The sequence below is a fragment of the Hirundo rustica genome, chromosome 4 (genome assembly GCF_015227805.2).
Source record: "Hirundo rustica isolate bHirRus1 chromosome 4, bHirRus1.pri.v3, whole genome shotgun sequence".
NCBI classification, from domain to species: Eukaryota; Metazoa; Chordata; class Aves; order Passeriformes; family Hirundinidae; genus Hirundo; species Hirundo rustica.
This window is the reverse complement of record NC_053453.1, coordinates 11,484,263-11,503,469: the sequence shown is the minus strand read 5'-3', so window position 1 is coordinate 11,503,469 and position 19,207 is coordinate 11,484,263. Positions and strand designations below refer to the sequence as shown.

At 35.8% G+C, this 19,207-nt stretch overlaps 1 protein-coding gene across 8 annotated transcripts in view; it reads right to left on the bottom strand.

The window, feature by feature from the left end:
- MAGI2 (membrane associated guanylate kinase, WW and PDZ domain containing 2) overlaps positions 1–19,207 on the bottom strand; it is a 713,954-nt gene that overhangs the window by 77,609 nt on the left and 617,138 nt on the right. For 7 of the 8 annotated variants that reach the window (XM_040061343.2, XM_040061346.2, XM_058420133.1 and 4 more), the window contains 2 exons: positions 14,056–14,087; positions 9,512–9,701 (listed from right to left, as the gene is read on the bottom strand). In XM_040061343.2, coding sequence (XP_039917277.1) covers positions 9,512–9,701; positions 14,056–14,087 — 222 coding nt within the window. The remainder of the gene's footprint in view (positions 1–9,511; positions 9,702–14,055; positions 14,088–19,207) is intronic. The other variant, XM_040061344.2, reaches the window with a different exon arrangement.

Below are 19,207 nucleotides of genomic sequence, written 5' to 3'. Positions count from 1 at the left end.
ATTGTACATGACGGTAAATGCATGTAAATCCCTTTAACATAGTTTTTATGCAGGTAGTTTTAAAGTATTTGCATTTTACTGTATGAAGTGCAGCAAAAAACTGTCTTGTTTTCATATAAAACTACTTTGCTTGCGTTAGAGGAATCTGGATGAGTCTGTAGCTGAATTCAGTCATGCTTCCTTTGCTAATTCTGAAATGTTCTGAACAAGAATTTCTGTTTTATTGTTTTGGCAGCACCCAGAGTGAATTGCAAAACATTCCAAACCAGTGATTTCTATTGGCCTACACACAACAAAAGGGCAAATAAGTATCCCATTTATGTGACTCTAAGCCAGAATATCATACAACACATATTTCATGCTATAAAGGAGATAAGGTCTTTCACATTTTTAGGACATCTTTTGTGTTTACTGTCTGTGTTGAGTTGTGTCACGTGGGCTATGCTGTTTGACTTTATAGGTGGCTGTATATCTTTGATGGTTAAACGAGACAATTCTTTCACACACTTCTGATTTTGTACAGTGATTTGGGACCCTTCAGGTGAGACGTATTATCTAAATGTAAAATATTCCACCAGCACAGCTCCTGAAAATCAAAACCTTTGAAACTGATGCTGCTCCGCTGCAAACTTGGAGAAATGATTTTTTTTACTCACAGCCTTTTTAATGTAGAGAAAGCAATTTCATCTTGATAGTCTCAATAAGCTTTTAGGTTTGAAGGTACACAAGCTTTTTGTTTTGGTAACTCAGCTAGAATCACTCTTTGGAGCTGCTGTAAGATTGGTTGATTCTGTTTCCATTTCTGCTTGCAGTCACTCTACTATCACCCCGAATTGGCCTCAAGCAGCAAAGTGAAAGAATTACCACCATTCTCAAATGGTGACCAATTAGGGAACAACTTGCTCTGTTAAGACAGACAGCCATATTTTAAGTAAGTTATCAATGTCCCTTAACAGTTAGCACTACCTTTTTCAGAGGTACTATGACTTCCAAAATAGACTTGTACTCTGTTTTTGTTACTTGTGGTCAAGCAAAAGTGCCTGTCAATGAGGTGGTTTCCTTCAAAGCTAATCTCATGAAGTTTGATATAGCTTTTGTTCCTTTGCCTTTCAGAACTTAATTTTGATTCTCACAGTGTTAATTATCATCCTGTAATCAACCATGCAGCACCTAGCATGTGTTTTCACTGTAGTTAGGAATTCGCACACACAGAAATTGGAACTGTGCTATGCTGAAGATGCTGAATCAAGCCCTGAAGTTTTTAAATGTCTGATCACCAGTAAGATAAACTTAGGTGTGGATTTGTGGTTTTGGTAACCATAGCAAAACAATGTTCATATTAGGAATAATCTGCGGTCAGCAGTATGGGTCTCTCTGCAGTACACTTAATTGTGATAATGCCACTGACACTTTAGAAAACAAAATATATCCTCTAAATAGCTGTGCTCATGCAACAAGCAAACAGCTAGCAAATAGTAGAAAACTTCAAAAGAAGAAAGATCTGTAAAAACATTCAACATAGAGGAAGGGACTGAATTAGCACTGTCTCCATCTGTAAAATATAGAGATAAGTAGTTTTTTTCAAGACTCACCTAATTCTGTGCTCAAAGACCCTACAGAAAAGCAACTTCCAACAGAGGAGGAAGGACTGCTGGGCCTGGTGCTCAGCTGAGCAGAATGTATGTCATCTGTGCACATCTTGGTGCCTTCTATCTTCTAAGGATAAATTGAGCTGGTAATTTTACCAGAATACTGAGAGACTCTAGTGAGCATTGTTCTATAGAAATGCGTCAACTAGGTTTATAGAAAACTAACCCTACACAAGGCAATTTGAAACTTTTCATTTATTTATTATTAAATGAATTTTGACATTTTCCAAACTTTTAATAGATTTTTTAAAAATATGTCAGATGTCCTGCCTCCACCTCATAGGAAATGAGGCAGAGGAATTTAAGTTTTGGAGGGGACAAAGAGACAAGTCTACTCAACACTGCCACCATGAAGAGGCATTCAAAGTGCTGAAAGTTTTAAAATGATGATGTAAGATCTTTGTGTTCTCCCTATGATTCCCTTTTGGTTGAACCTCTGCAGCTGCACTGCCATGAGTAGTTGTAATCTTTCTTGTGAAATAGGAATGAAGTACTTACAAAGTAGAACTCAAAAGTATAATAAAACATTTGTTAAATTCACTGATTTTTTTTTTTTTTTTTTTTTTTTTTTTAGTTCAGCTAACCTTTTCTAGAAATAAGAATCAAGAAAGTAAAACGAAGAAATCTTCTGAACTGTTATTTGTACATAACTATAATTAAAGTAAATCTCCACCATGGTGATGACTTCCTGTGCTCTGGAGAACAAGGATGCAGCTGTGAATTTTGAGAAGTCTTGCCATTCGTCAAAATTTGGGGGTTGGAAGTACATCCCTTCCAATCCAAACCATTCTATGACAATCATTGTATGATTCTTTACATGTCAGATGAATGCAAAGCCAAGATTAATTTTGCTATTAGAAGATAGAACAGTAAAAATCTTGCATATTTACCTTCTTTTTAAGTCTAAAATTAATTACACTCATAGATTTAGTTCATTTTCACTCATTCATTTTAAACTGAAAACTGAAATATTTGTGAAAATAGACAAGCAATAAACAAGACCTGGGATATAATCCTGATTTGTATGAAATCAATGGTGAAAATAGTGGGAGTTTTTTTTTTTTTTTTGCTGTCAAGATACAGCCATAGGAGCACAATTCACCCACAATGTGATACAAGGTGTTTTATTTACACCAATGGAGCCACTCGTATTCTCTGGAGGAAGAATTATGCTGATGAAACATAGGGACAATATTTGATATTTGTTTTCCAGATTCTGTTGTTTTCTGGATCAATCTTTGTTGAATGCTAAATACATGGACATACATAAAACTAGCACAAGGGAACATGTATATTTCAGCATTTCAGTACTAGCCATGCTTTAGGTAAGGGAGTTTCCCCAGTGAGAAGAATGAGTGTGATTATGCTGCAATGTCCTTCCAAAGCTGTGCAAGCAGCAGTTTGACATGGCTCATAGGCAATGCAGCACCCACTTGTCTCATGCACCTGTGGCCAATTCCCCTATGCCTACAAGTCAGTTCCCTTAAATTTTTACTTTGACTCTTAAGTACATGCTGCTGCTTCGCAGATCAAAATCTATTTGTATATCTTTTAGTAAAGTGTAAATTGTTAAAGGAAAAGAAATACTGAATCTTTAACACTGCCATCAGCTGTAAAACTGACACTTCATATTAGCAGAGGTCATTAGGGACCTACTTTGCAATCCAGCAATCAAAATCATTTTACATCCATGGTACTGTGATGATTAGATACTCATAATTCCATTTGAAAATGCTTTTGGTTTCACTGTCAGTTCATATAAGTAACAAATCCATTTTGTCTTGGTGAGTAATTCTTTCTGCAATGATGAACAATACAAAACCATTTGACATTAGTCTCCTAAATTTTGTCTCATTTTATTGTATATTATCTCTTATTAAAAAGAAAGGCTTATATTCATTTAGTCATATATGTTCTTAGACCCTCTCCATGGTGTTGCTTAGAGTAGCAATAGATTGAAGGAAAAAAACCAACATGGACTGTTTGGAAATTGCTTTGAGAAATTCCCTTCCTATACCTCAGTTGTTCATACTCTAGGTCAAGAAGTAGTTTGATGATAATAGACCTTAATTAGGATTTTCCCAATACTTTTATTTACTAAGTGAAGGCAGGCATGACTTACTGACATAAAGGGCACTAACTGGTGAATAGAAATATTGAAAGATATGGTAAACAGAGTGCAAGGAGGGTTTGAAACTAGAACCTGATTTTCTTGTTTACAGTCCCAAACAAAAGCCCCTTTACGCAATACTTCAGAATACTATGTATTTAGTGCTATCATAATTCAGCATATATATATATATATGCATCTGTACACAGATTTGTATACATATATGTTAAAGCACCATAATCAAAATGTGATTTCTTTTCAGACTAAGAACGAGCAAAAATGGGAAAAAATGTTAGAAGGAATTTCTTTTTTGGTCAGGAAAATACTGTCTGAAAAAAAAAAAAAAGGTGGTAGTACAGATTACGTGAAAAATTTCCTGCAATTTTTAATATTTTTAATCTTTATTTTTTAACTGGATCTCTTCTGCCAACAAGCACTGGCAGGAAAATCCTGCTTAGCTGTAGACTAAAAACCCCTCAGGTGGTAATGCATTCAGTGCTAGACACCGAAAATTTTTTTTGTTTTTTTTAAATGTTCCTTGAGTATCAAATTTAGGAAACCCCGATTGCCTTAGTGTTTTTCTGCAAGACTGGTATTTTTGTAGTTACACATTATGGATCAGAAATCTTTCCTGCTTTAATGTATATCTGTGCTGGAAACCTGGAGTGATGTTCCAGAGGAAAGGTAACCCGTGAATATGAATTGAAGTGCTTTACCTTACAGAAAGGTACTTATAAGTCTGCCTAAGAATATACCTTATTTTGTGGAAGCTAATTATGCAAACACATTTGCTATTTACATATTGCACAGGTGTTGGTGAACTTTGCTTTTTGGTTCTTTTCCAATTTTTCAAAATCTCTGACAGTAAAAAAAAATAAAAATACATAAAACAGCTGATAGATTTGGAAAGGACTTGAGAAATTCAAAATACTGTGGTCAGAGGAGACAATAACATGGGAAATTTCAAAGAAAGTAACCTTTGTCCTTGCAGCTAACGGTGGAATTGTAATTGTTCAGATTTCACTTTTAATGAGAACTTGTCACTGGCTTATTTCATTCTTCCTACTGGCATTTCTGTGTCACATCACCATCCTTGGCTAACTGAAGGACAAATGTAACCCAACCAATGTAAAAAATGTTTTATTTTACCTCTTTCCTTAGAAGAATATAGCATCAAATTTCTATTATAGCTAGAGAAATATGACATTATGATTCCCAACAGCTTTGTGACTCTTGGTTGACTAATGTCTGCCTACAGTGGTATCTGAACAAAATTTTTATAAAAGGTGAATCTACAATAATTTAAGATAAGTAGGATTTATAAAAGCAAAAATTTAAAATTCAGGTGAAATAAGTCTCCGAATGATAACTCCAGGGCTCCAGTTACAGCTGTAACCATCTACCTCATATAAAGTAATAATTTTTTCATTCATAGGAAATTCCTGTTCTGATGTTCCATTTTCTACCTTCTGTACCTAACCTGGTTAACAGGAGAGTCACACTGTCACAATCTAAGAGTTTTCATGAGGAGAAAGGAGTTAAAGGTTTTGCTTTGAATTAAAAGTAGGACAGAAAAAAGGAAAATGCATCCAGTTGAGAAAATTATGTCACAGCAAAAAGTTAGGTAGGTATTCCTCATCATGGAGAAGAAATAAGAAGAGAGGAGGAAAGAGAGTAAAAACAATACCCCAAAACCCAAAACAAAAAAGCAAAAAAACCAAACCACACCACACCACACCAAACCACACCAAACCAAACCAAACCAAACCAAACCAAACCAAACCAAACCAAACCAAACCAAACCAAACCAAACCACACCAAACCAAACCAAACCAAACCAAAGCAAAAGAGAGAAACAAACCAGAGAGACACAGTAAAGGAAGAAAGCATAAACCAATTTCCCATCTTTTCCTTTTAAGCAGTTGTTTTAGATGATGTGGTAGTCCTCCTCAGTGTTTGGAGACCCCTCATTCTCCTTTTTTATCTCCTTGGAATTTTGAGCTTAGGTGACCAGTGACAGCAGAGACTGGTGACAGCTAAGACAGAAGAGCTGACAGGTAACAGCTAACTCATGACAAGAAATTTTCAGAGGTACTGTGACTTCCAAAATAGAGTTGCACTCTGTTTTTGTACTAATACATAATTTGATTGCCTCTTTGAAACTCTTTCCCATGCAGAAGCGATAGTGCTTTGTAATTCATATGTAATCATTATGAACTGAAATCTTCCCATCACACAGGGTCTTGCAGGTTCTTCATGTTCCTTAGGTGGAAAAACATTCCTATAGAATGAAAATCATACTTTTTCATTGAGACTTCCTGCTTGAAACCCCCTTCTTGCTATCATTAGGTAGGGATGAACTAGAGGCAACACATTGGTCTAGTTCTTGCTCTGCTTTGAGTCATGTTGCTTGTGCTCCTCACAGAACTACCTTGTTTTTCATAACTTGCTTCATGCCCTCTCTGACTGGGAAGCAGAAGGCTTTTATGAGGCCCTGGTGAGAGCTGACTGTGGGGAAACCCTATGATAAAAGGCTCCATAGAAATACAGAGTTATAGAAGTACAAAAATGAACTGTTTAGTAACAGAGTCTCACAATGAGAGGAACAAAAATTTTGCACTATCTCCTTCTTTTTGAATTTTCCAGGTCATGACTGTTCACTTCTCTGCCCTATTTTTAGAAGATGAAGATGAAAATAAGGTCTTGCCAGGCGATAAGACAAATTTGCTTTGAGATAAGAAGTACTTAAAAAAAGCCAAGTAGCTGAACTTTTCCTGTGCAATTTTAGGGCATGTTCTTCCCAAAGATAACCAACCTGACACTGCCAAATGGCAGGAAGCAGTGTTGTCTTGAAACTCTCCCTCCTGCATACCCAAATTAGATGACAATTACTTGACTCAGTAATGGATTTCCTTCTTGTTGTTTCCATTTTCAGGAAACAGGGCATCTATGTGGAGCTAAGGCTTGACAAATTGAATTTGCTAAAATGTGTGCTTATGGCATTAATGAAACAAAAATGTCAGGGACAATAGAGATCTTTGGAGGCAGCTATTTATAAATAAGGGATATGAATGAATGCAGACAAGATCTGGTTGGGGACTGTGGAACCAAGTCTTAGAGAAAATGTTGAGAGGGCAGTGGTGATAGCAGAAATTTAAGTTTCCAGGATTAGCTGGAAGATGGGACACTGCTGGAAATCTAGGATAAAGTTACTGCAGTCTTTCTTTTCATCCCTTACTTACTTGTTTTGGGCCTAGGAGGTTCACAGTTTTTAATTCTTTGTTTTTCTAGGCAGCTGGCTGTAAACATCTCACATACAGTTTCCAGCTGCCTTTTGGACAGAACTCAATTGCAATCACACCAATTAAACACAGGCTTTAGCCTAACTCCAACCCACGTGTTAGACGCTCTTCCTATGGTAAAGCATATACTCTTTAACACAGTAGATCATATAAGATAAGAGTTCATCTTGGTCAAAGAAGTGCTCAGAAATCTTGAAGAAGGCACCCATGAATATTGAATGGTGTAAGATATCTTGTAATGCAGTATATAATCTTATGGGGGGGTTATTGAATCTTTGTAGTTGACATAAGATCTACAATCCCACAGTTTTATGAAGAGCACACATGGATCAAGCCTATATTGGGGATCAGGATAAAAGAAAATGCTATATAAATATGCGTGTCATATATCCATATAGCATTTATAATATTTTCTTAATTGTCTCACAGAGATGTTTGTTTCTATGCAGGAAGTCTGCACTCTTGGCCTGATCCTGACTGATGAGTGGAAAGATTTTTATTAAACTTCATCTCTTCTAAAAGCTGTTGATATGGGAAATGATTATTTGCAAAGGGTTTTCTATTTATTAGAGCTTTATACAAAGCCAGAAGTTTTTTCAGTAGCTGTGCTGAACTAGATAAAATCCTTTCAAACTATGGAATAGATTTTTTTTCCTTTTAATTTATCATATACCAAATTCCATCACTTTGAGAGAAAACATTTCAGTTCAAACAAATGTTTCTATTTATATATTAGTCTAGCCCTTATTGTACAAGAGAAAGTGAAAGAGGGGAGATGTCTGGAAATTATTTCCAGTCTTTACTCAAAACTAGTCCTACTTCTTTCAAACCTATTTGGCCTACCCCATACAGTATCCTGATCCATACGTCAAAGAGTTTTAAAATTTCAAAAATTATAGTCTCTTTTTGTGCATTTTCTTGGGAATATCAGCCAACATGGACTACATGGTGTTTGTAAATATACTGGAAAGTTTAGTTTCTACGACTAACAGTTTATAATTGAAGATTAAATACTTTACAGGGGTCTAAGTGAGTTCTCAAATCCATGTTTAGGTGTTTAGGGTGGTTAAAATACCCAGTATTTCTCAAAAAAGCTAGCAATTTATTCAGAGTACATGGAATTATATTTGGGATCTTAATTTCAGGCACTTGTTAAATAAATAGAAAACATCAACAACTATCTCCCTCAAAAACAAACAAACAAACAAAAACCAAACCAACCAACCAACCAACCAAAAAACTACATTATGGAAAGTGAGTTTTAGGGTGACAATCTATGCTGAAAAGTGTTCCACTAATAGGATCAGTGTGGCAGAAGATGGCTCTGGCCACAGTGGCAAAGGACTGAGGAGTACAAAATGTAGCTTTGGGACTAGATCAGGGTTTACTTGGCATAAAACAAACTCTGGTGTTCCTCCAGCATATCCATTCTTGTGGGGACTAGGAATACGAAAGCCAAAGAGGAGATGCTGATGCTGTAACTAAGGTATAGGCCAAGGCAAGTAAGAACAGTATGAACCCAGCATTGGGAACAATAATGTATTTCCTTCAGACTATCCCCTTGCATGCTGAAAAAATGTGAACATTCCAGGTGTCTGGGCCCAACTAATATTAATGGGCTGGTCTGAATCAGCTCCAATATTTTATGTGTAATATATAGCATATTTTGATCTATAGGCTCAAGTATTTTAAAAAATGATTCGAAAGGTGGCATTTGCAAGTAATGGCAGTGGTGAAGAAGCTTTCAGTAAAAAAGTAAACTATTTTTAAGAATTTATCTTAAAAAGTGCAAAGGCTGCAGACAATTTAGAACAATATTTTTAGCTAAAATGTTCTTTACAAAAGGAGTAAATAAGTCTAAGCCCTTTTATTCTTGTCAAAAATATAGGATATATTTCCAAACCATGAGAAATTAACTCAAGATGAGCATCTCAATGGCTCAGTACAGTTTTGTACAGGTCTTCAAATAGTACTTTATGCTATGGGTTACTTTCTAACTACCAAAGACAATGTGAAAACTTACCAGACATTTTTATAAAAACAAATACATTTGAAATTTCTTTAACAAATGTCACTTTGAAGTGAAAGTAGGTGAAACTCTTTTTCACTGATAAATTCACACCTTCCTATTGGTTGATGATGAAGAAAAAAACCCACATGGTGGCACATATACTGTGCTTCACCAAGGATTTAACCATCAAAATGGGGAGATCAAAAATATAGGGAAAAAACACCTATGAAAGTCAAATATTAGAATCTAGGCAAGATCTAAGAAAATACGTAAGTGTACAATTTTTGAAACATTTACAATGGCCTCTATTTACTGGAAAGAAATATAGTTTCTTTAAATTACAAAAGATAATTACAGAAAATTATGTCAACAGTGACATATTCATAAGCAAAATTTTAAATACTAAATGGTCAGCAGGGTCAAGAGAGCTTTCACTTACGCCTACTTTCATAAATAGCTCTTGATTTCTCATACAGCTCATATGGGTCAGGTTTTCGTGGATCAAAGGCCTCTGTTGAATCAGGAAATGAACTCCTGTGAAGAGTGGGTGGATAGGGAATATTCTGTGGCATAGCTGGAGCAGACACACTTGTTTGAGGGCTGCCTTGATTCTCCCATCGTTCCATCATCTGGAATAAAAACATACAGAGAATAAAAATGAAGTTTTGCAAAAACTGTGGCTTCCATAATGAGACAAAGACAGTGGTTCCTGTTGAAGATGTGTTTTGTAAAATCAGTAAATTTATTTACTGCCTTTTGAAATTAAATTTGTGTGTTGTGCTACTTATAAAATGACTTGGCTAAATTTACTTAATTTGTTGCTCATGGCAAGATGTGACCTTTCTCAGGTTAGACTAGGCCCAGCATTACCTCTGAAGCATGTGGAGTGCCTCTCACAGAATGTGCTGAGCTACTGGAAATTATTTGCTAAAGGTGGTATCTGCAGGTTTGTAAAGACACAATCATCAGATTCATCAAAATACATAATATACATGAAGGTAGTGCTTAACAAAGAAGGGACAGACTCTGCAGCAAGTGAATGACCTTAATGCTGTATCTTCTGAGAATACATGAAAATAACTAGCTGCCCAAAACGAAGTAGATAACTGTAACTCTCCAACTTGGAGAGCTGGAGTTACATCTCCAACTGAAGATTTAAAAAAACAAAATCAAAACCAAAAGAAAATAAAAATCAAAACTGAAGAGAAAATTATTACAGCACATATTCAAGAATCTAGTGTTCAAAAAAAACCCCACTAAAGTGGCATTATACAATGCAATGTTTCCAAGCACAGGATAAGGGTTTCAACTCATCCACGTCATTTACAGGAAAGAAGCCTACAGCAGCCTATTGTCTATGCACGGAAGACTCCTCAGTTCATGCTTTTTTCAAGACTGTCTTTAGGAGTCTCACATATACATCAAGCTTGAAGATATTATAGGTTGTGAAAAAGAAGGCTTGAGGATCTATTTTTTTTTTTTTTTTTTTTAAGAAATAGTTGTCAACTAATCAAATTGCATTAGCAAATTTCTTTGAAGATACTAAATTAAAAAAACTCACAAATATTTATCCCAGGAAATGAGTACTTGGCTATTCCTACAACCCCTCCTTCCCTCCTGAGGATAAGGGTGCTAAAGCCTCCAGAATAGCATGTTCTCACACATAACCCAACAATGGTAATTACACAAAAAATGCCTCTCGGAAACAAACTGATCTGAAATTAAATTCCACTGACTTCTATTGTTGTATCAGTGAAGGTTTATCAAAGATGATTGTAGGTTTACAGAGAGCTTGCTCTCCAGATTCTGTGGCTATCATTTGTCTTTAGTTCCTTGGTTTCAGAAATTGTTTGGGTCAGCAGGTAGGCTTTACTCTCTGTTCTGATGATTAACTGTATTAGGTTTTTTTCATACCAGGTATGTGTGGACTAAGATGTCTTAGTGTCCTGGTGAATATGCTGAATAACTATCCTGCTGCATATCCAAGTTGATCTGGCATTCTTAGGCTCTTACTTAAGAATTAACAGATTATAGATATTGGCCATTTTTAGTTGTCAAGGATCTCATTCTTTTACAAAGTATTATTATAATTTGATCCATGTTTCTGTCAGAATTTCAACAGTAAGTAGGGATGGTTAATTCAAAACTATAAGTATGTACATTCTGTGCAGTACAGTGGCATATGGAAATACCTGATTTACCAGCAAAATAGCTTAGGTACAGGAATGTACCTTGGATACATTCAGGTATCCCTTACACCAAGATAAATTCATTCTCTGCTAATAATTAGGTAAATTAGCCTATGTGATAAGTCACATGAATAGCACAGTAGTACTTCTGACAGCCCTAAAAAAATTACCTCCAGTAGCTATAAACACTTACACAGTATATAATTGCATTATGGAAATGTAAATTCAAAGGTCTCTAGAAATACACCTGATTATGATCCCTATGTCTAAATAAGAAAGAAGAACTAAGCTCAATTCAAGCTCCTTATGATAAATGAAATTACCAGAAAAATATGGTTAGGCTTTACCTTCCCTTAGGAATCTGAAAGAAGAACACAAGCAGAAGAACCCAAACTATGAATCTTATAATTTTGAAGAAGAAAGACATGCAAGGCCATGTCTATCTAGAAGTGAAAGATTCCTAATTTCTTGGAAAGTGCTGGGGAAATAGATCACTTACCTCTTTCAAAATGCGAAACTGGACAAAATTAAAGTACTTAAAGAAAGATTTAAAAAAGAAAGGAAAATATAATTATCTTTGATGAGCAAACTTTACCCTGGAGAAAGGACAGGAAACTGGAGATCAACTGGCAAAACCCTACTGGGTCTCATATGTTTAATTCTTGCTTGCTGGTTAGCTCTAAATCTTCAAGTGTGAAGTTCAACCAGCTAAACAAGCAGATAAACAGAAGGGGAATTATATCTCCCAAACCGATATCAAATAATTAAACAGTCACCTAGTGTTCATTATCGGAAGTCATCATAATGCTACTGCAGAAAAGAAGGCATTCTTGAAAGTGAGCAAGGACAGCAGTAAGTGCAGGGCACCAAATCCAAATTGGGGCAATGGTTTGGTGGCATTGCTCATGGTCATTTTGCACTAATATTATACATGATATATATATAATATATACACTACATACATAGGAACCACTGGAAATACCTGTTACCCTAGTTTTCCTTTGTTTTCCTTTGCTGTTACACAGACACAGGCTGTGCTGAGGTGTTGGGGAGGCTTTCTAAACCTCCTGTGCTGGCCTTACTGCGTCAGACTGTCTGCAGACAGTGCTGCAGGCACTTGGTTTCAATCTTATCTTCAGGCCTTCGACACGAGAAATTTATGTCTGACTATTTCTCTAGTTAAAAATGGTGACAGAGAGAGGAATTCACACTACCTTAACTTGTTTAATCATTTGAGAACTCTCTGGCTGAGATTAACCCAAAACAGAGTAGCTGTGAGCAGTCAGCCTGCAGGTACAGCATACAATGGTGTTCTATTATTCTGTGAGCCCTGGTTTCCTCACACCATTGCATGAAAAACTGCATCAACCCAGGCTGTTTTTCTAGATTCCAATTATTGCCAAGTGCTACTTAAGCACGACATTTACATAATGAAATGTTGCAGAAAATCATCAACAATAAATATGCTGATATTAATATATTTGATGTGTACATGGAGAGGCTAAGTATGGACAGGAGGAGGTCTTCAAATGTGGACCTTTAACAAGTGACCTCCAAGCTATTTATTTCCCCACTTTTTATCTGAGATTAAAGGGTGAACACTCCAGCCATTCAGGAATCTTAAACTGGTGGGAACAAGCCAACCTTTAATAATCTGATTTTTTATCACAAATGTCCTGCTACATAGATGAACAAAGCAACTTATGCAATTCTTATTGCAATATATTGTATATAGACTCTATCCTTTCACAGCAAAACCACCATAAGCTGAAGCAGTCTGACAAAGTTGCATCAGCTGACTAATTGCTACATGTACTTGACAGGGTACAAAAATTATATTGGCAGAACTTAAGCATACCTTGCTCCAATATGAGGGTACGTAAAGTTGTTCAGATTTAACGTACTTCCCCTGCCTGCTCCCAAATAAGAAGGCTCTAAGTCCTTTAAAAGGTATTGCTACTCCAATTCCCACTGCTCTTAGGAGTCTTCAGTATATATTTTCCTCTACACATACTTGATGAGAATTAAAAATTGCTCTAAGTTCTGTAAAATCTCAATAAAAAGTCAAATTAAAAAAATCCAAAACAACAAACAAACAAACAACCCCCTACAACAACAAAACAAATCAGACAACCAAAAATAGTAGCTTATGAATTCTTTTCATACTACGAATGCTGTCACAATTTTAGGAAATTACATAATGTGGTGCCAACAGAATAAATACAGCCATTGCTTAGTCTTACAGTAGGAAAAGTCTTTACACCTTGGGTTTTACTGTCAAAATCATAGAAACACAGAAAAGTTGATTAAAAGGCACCTCAGTCAGTTCTGAGCTCTTATTTGAAGTGTGACTATTTGCTGCTCTAGGTCTCCTAAAGCAAGAAAGTACCACCATCTCTTTAAGGATGTTAAACTCAAGCCATTTGTAAACCAGAAAAACTATATGTTGTTCGTTTCAAAGAATTTGCCAACTAGAAGACTAGACTGGCCTCATTTCTGCTGCCTTCCCCTCCAGACCTCTTATTTTTAAGCCACTTTATTTCTGGTTCTTGCTACCCATCTTAACATTAAGGTTTTTCTTTTTCCAGTCCATTTCTGACAGACTCCAAGCCAACAGACCTTCAGAGCTTATCAGGGAGGCCACCCCTGGTACTGTGTCACTTGGAGCTGAGGCACTGCTGAAAGGTGTCCCATGAGCTGGGAACAGGATGGGTAGGTGAAACTCTACAGAAACTTGCTTTGCATGACAGTCATCCTATGAACTCAATGTGTACAATTTTGAAAGGGAACTTACAGGCTTTGGAGTTTTCCATGGAGAAAAGAAACCTGAAATAAACAAAAAATAATGTTAGCAGCTTTTTCTGATGCACAAAGAGTGGACGCTAAGTGGTGTCTATGTTCCCATTCTCATTCAGGTCTGCAGATAATATTGATAGATATGAGAATTCTCTACACACAAGGGGTGAAAACACAAAACACAAGGGATAATTTCTAAGAAAAAAAAAAAAATATATATATATATACATATATACATATACATATACATATACATATATATATATATATGTAAGTGGAGCTATTGAGATCATTGCCATACTTTACAAACAGCATGGGATTAGGTTGAAATTAAAAGAACTAATTAAAAGGACTTCCAAATGTCTTGGTGGACATTGGATAAGACACCAAATGACCTGGTATTGATGTGTCAAATGCAGTCGCACCTTTAGGAAGAAGCATTCAGAACATCCCATCAACAAAACCTAATAATACAAGAGATTTTTTTAGAAGAAAAGCCTGAAGAAAAATAACTGTTTCATCAGTCTAGATAAGGTGGCCAAGTCTTGAGAGGATTGCTTATTTTGATACTGTCTTGGCTTTTGGTTTTAGCTAGTGAGCAGTCATACATGACTACCTCTTTTACACAAGTAGTTATCTCCTCTTCCATAGTTATTGACTGATTGATAACTTGCTTCAGTGACTTTTCTAAATTTCAACTCTTGTAGCTTGCACATGTTTAAAACTCCAGATATGTATTTTTCATAAAAAGAAATAATTTGAAACACTCATTGTAAACATTGTTCCTATCTTATGCATTACGAAGTTAAAGACCTTTAGAAGGTATTAAATAATAAAAAGAAGCCTTACAAAGGGTATTGGGTTACATTTTTTAAAATATCAGTTTTCAACAGAGCTTTCATTCAAAAACTCATTCTCAGTTTAATAGCAGGGAAAAAAAAGAGTCTGTGGACCTTCCTAGGTAAGATTAAAAGCTAATAACAAAGAGTTCATTTGTTTCGTCAGAAAGAGAAATGGGGCTTAAATTGAGATATCTAATAGGAGGCCTGCTCTTTCATTAAAAAATGAATTCAGCTGAAAAAGTAGTACTGACTTCATTATTTCTTTTTCTAAAGTGAGTCTAAAAAGAAAATTAAAATTATGAGAGCATTAGCATAGTATCTTTATACAGACAAATCACAACAGAAATGATTTTTGCACATATATTTAAGGTTTGTAGAATTCTGTGATAATGAGGTAATCTTTTCTGCCCTGATACCTAATTAATTTCAACTGAAATATCTTGCAGTGTAAAAGCACTTTAGCCATTTGTAGCGCAACACTGGCTATTAAGTAATGCTGATTTCCTTTTTTTTTTAAAAAAAATGTCTTTCAAAAAAGTAAACCTGAAAAGGTTTATGTTTACTGATTCTACAGTGCCTGGATAAAAACTGCTTTATTAACAAGTGGACAGATTTCTTTCCATCTGCAAACTCAAGCTGAGATAACAGGCATCCTTGATCTGACTTGCACATCACTTTCAGTATTAAAGATTCTGCAGCAGAAACTTATTTAATAACTTATTGGATGGCAGATGGCTACCTTTTTATTACCCACTATATTTCTGTACTGCTAAAAAGAGTGAAAACTAAAAAGTACTTTTCCACTCTGAGCTAAAGACTAGAAATGTGCTCAAATCAACTTACTACCCTGATTAGTTGTTCAGAAAATATTGGCGGAGGTAACACTCCTTACCCATTGATACTAGTGCACCTCCCACAACTTGCTGTCATCAAAAATTACCTCTGATTAAACTGAAAGGTCTTTTTTTCCCCTATTTATTTACTGTCTCCACCTAAAAAATGTTGTGCTGGAGATTCCATAAAAATTTTACTATCAATTAAAAGTAAGTATTTAAAAATCAAATAAACAATGACATATACATCAAGTCAAGATTTTTTTAAAAGCCCCTCAATTTAAAAAAAAAAAATCAATTATTCACTCAAACAAAGAGAATATAAACTGATATTTAGCTTGGAGGTTATGGGCACAGACTGCAACATACAAATGACAACATCTACACTCAAAACAAATAAAAGGCAATATTTATTCACACAGCATGAAATTATGTTAAGAAAACTAACAGATATAGGATGCCAGAGAAGTAAAAGCTCCAAAGGAAAAAAAAAAAAATAAAAAAAGGAGATCCGTATGTGCACAAAAGGATGCTATAGAAGCAACAATCTTTAAAGGCAACAAACCTTGGGACTAATAGTAAAATCCATTCTTCTGATTTAATTTCATCTGTTACATCTTGACCTCATGTAAAATGAAATAATCTCTCACCTCTGTCAAAGACTAGGTGCCAGACTAAAGGGGTGAAGGCCTAGTTCCAGAAAGCAAACTTTATATTTTTTATGTATTTCTCGACAATTTTAATGTTGCCTCACATAAGATCCGCAGTCACAGCTGAATTAAACACCCTTTTCCCAACCTAAACAAAACTGATTTTTATAGAATATATGACATTATCAGTTATTCAGTATGAGACTGATCATGGGTAATTGCTGTGTACCAAATATCCAGAATTATCACTAGTATTTAAACACATGCAACAAATGCTGCATATTCAAGAATTCAAGAGAATATTGCATATGTAGCACACTGCAAGTGTTCAAGAAACCTAAGAGACCTAAAACCAAAATGTACTATCTTGGGCATGCTGCACCCCCTCCTAATTTTCACTTTTAAATAGTACTCTGTATGAGTACAGGAACAAATCCTCTTCTTGTAGAAAACTGAGGCTTAAAATCTCACCTGAAGAATATACCTTAATAATGTATATTCAGTGTCCACTCAACAGTGTTGGCTGTCTGCAGCTACATCTACAGCAGGCAATGAGAAGAAGTGGACTTTCACTTAGTTTTACCTCACTTCACACCACACTTTCCCTTGACTTCCTGGTGCTCCTTACATGCCATGTGAGCATTCCCCACCAGGGACAGCAGGATCCCACCTGAATGACAGCTGCCAGCAGACTGGCATCAGTTCATATACAGATACCGATTTATCAGCAGGGCTGAAATTGGTTCTCCAAAAGATGCAGCTTTTTTTTGAGTACTAATTCAATACTAATACTGCCCAGCCTTCTGATCAACTCACATCTAACTAAAAACAGATACTGGAAAAGCTCTTACAACCTCATTTGACCTCCAGATTTCTGCTCTTCCCTCCTCAAAATTCCCAGCCCCCTGCCGTCCAACTTACGATGTCTTCATAAAACTTGAGTAGCTGAAAATACTATATACATTTACATATTAACACCCCTCACCTCCATATCCACATGCATGTTTAAAATTTGAAATAATAAAGCCAACTTAGATCCACCTAAAAATACTTCATGCAGCCTGTTCTTGCCATGAGTGGCTTTTGGCTCACCCATGTGCCTGACAGCCACTCCTTCTCACAGTAACCTCACCCTACAAGCTGTAGTCCATCTTTTGAAGATTTCTGTACCTTTTTTTTTAATACCCGTTGTAAAGACAGTCAGTACAGATCTGCATCAGTTTCAGAAAGGAAAGTGGGGTTGCTGCCTTCTGTTAAAGAGCAACCACCATCATTCATCCAGGTGCTAGCAGGAAAATACATGTAAGCATGCAACAATAAAAATACATAACCTCATATGCTTCTGCAAAATTAGTTTTGAGAATACAATTTCTTATTCAAGGTAGGCTATTTAAACTGTAATAAGGTAAAGCAGCTGTACATATGAACATTTTAATTATTTAATTAAAAAAATAAGCTGAGGTACAGTAACAACCATATTTTCTAAAAATCAGAATTACACTTTCTCATAAAGTGGTGTTACAAACATTCTGAGATTGTTTTTTAAGTTGTATTTACCACCTTCCAGAATGAGCTTCCCTGGAAATCAGAGCTGTGATGGTTTCTATGTTGCAACTTAACTAAAAAACTCTGTGAACTGAAAATAAATTCTGGAATAAAATATATTAGGAAGAAAAAAACTTTTTTCCTTTTTTTTTTTTTTTTTTTTTTCAGATCAAGGCAAATTCCAGCTTCAGTTTACTGTACTTCTTTTTGATGAAGACATCCTGTAACAAAAGACAAATCACATCATACTCATTGTATCTACTCCTTCTTATATCAAAGGTTAAGTATGCTTTTGTTGTAAAATATTCTTACAGATATCATGTGCCTTACACTTCAGCAGGGATTTATTGTTGAAAAGTTTAGTTTCTGGCAGGACTTAGAGCATTTGCAAGACAGAGTTCTGATTTGTTTCCTTTTCTTTTTTTTTTTTTTTTTCCCAGTAAAAATAATGAATTTGGCAAATTCCATAATGTCGGTAATACAAAACCAGCCCTTAGTTATTAGTCTGCTACCAAGGGGATGATTTTTGCTTCATTTCCATCTTCATTATTCTCACATTTTTGCATTGTTTCCTGGAAAAGTTCTTCACACCTTGCACAGTCATAAGTAACCAACATAGCTACTGCTAAGTCACAGGGGTTTTAATGATGTTCACCTCCATGGCAGATGTGTATGGATAATTAAAGTGAAGCCTGGAAACAGTTTGATTTCTGCAGTGACGGCGTGTGCTGCAGGGAGGAACTCAACAGCATCAAACACAAAACCTTTTAATCTAAAGCAACGCTCAGGGTAAGTCAACATCCCTCCACATCACTTGTCGCACTTTCTCTTTTAATGGGAGAAAGCCCACTAGCTTCCACCAGGCCTCTTGGGAGCTTTTTTTGTGCTTTAATATTCTTGCTGCATATGGCTTCCAGAACAAAGCTGTCTTAAGCACTGAACAGACCCTTCTCCTTCCTAGATGCTTGGAAGTCACTGAACAGATGGCTGATGAGCACTCCCAGAGCCTTAAATGACTCCATGGGCATCTTATCAACATCCATGTGACAACGCTTCAAGCAAAAGTTTTCCTTTCTAGAAAAGTTACTGGATAAATTTACTGTAACAGTAGATTTTTTTTTCCTCTTTTTTTTCTCTTACTGGAATCCCTGAGATGTCTATCAGTTGTCTACCTGGGCCTCATTTCCAAAGGTATCAAGTACTCATTAACTTCAAATGGATGTGACAGGAGAGAACACTGAGAGTTCAAACTCCAGTGTTCACCTTTAGCAGGGTTCAGG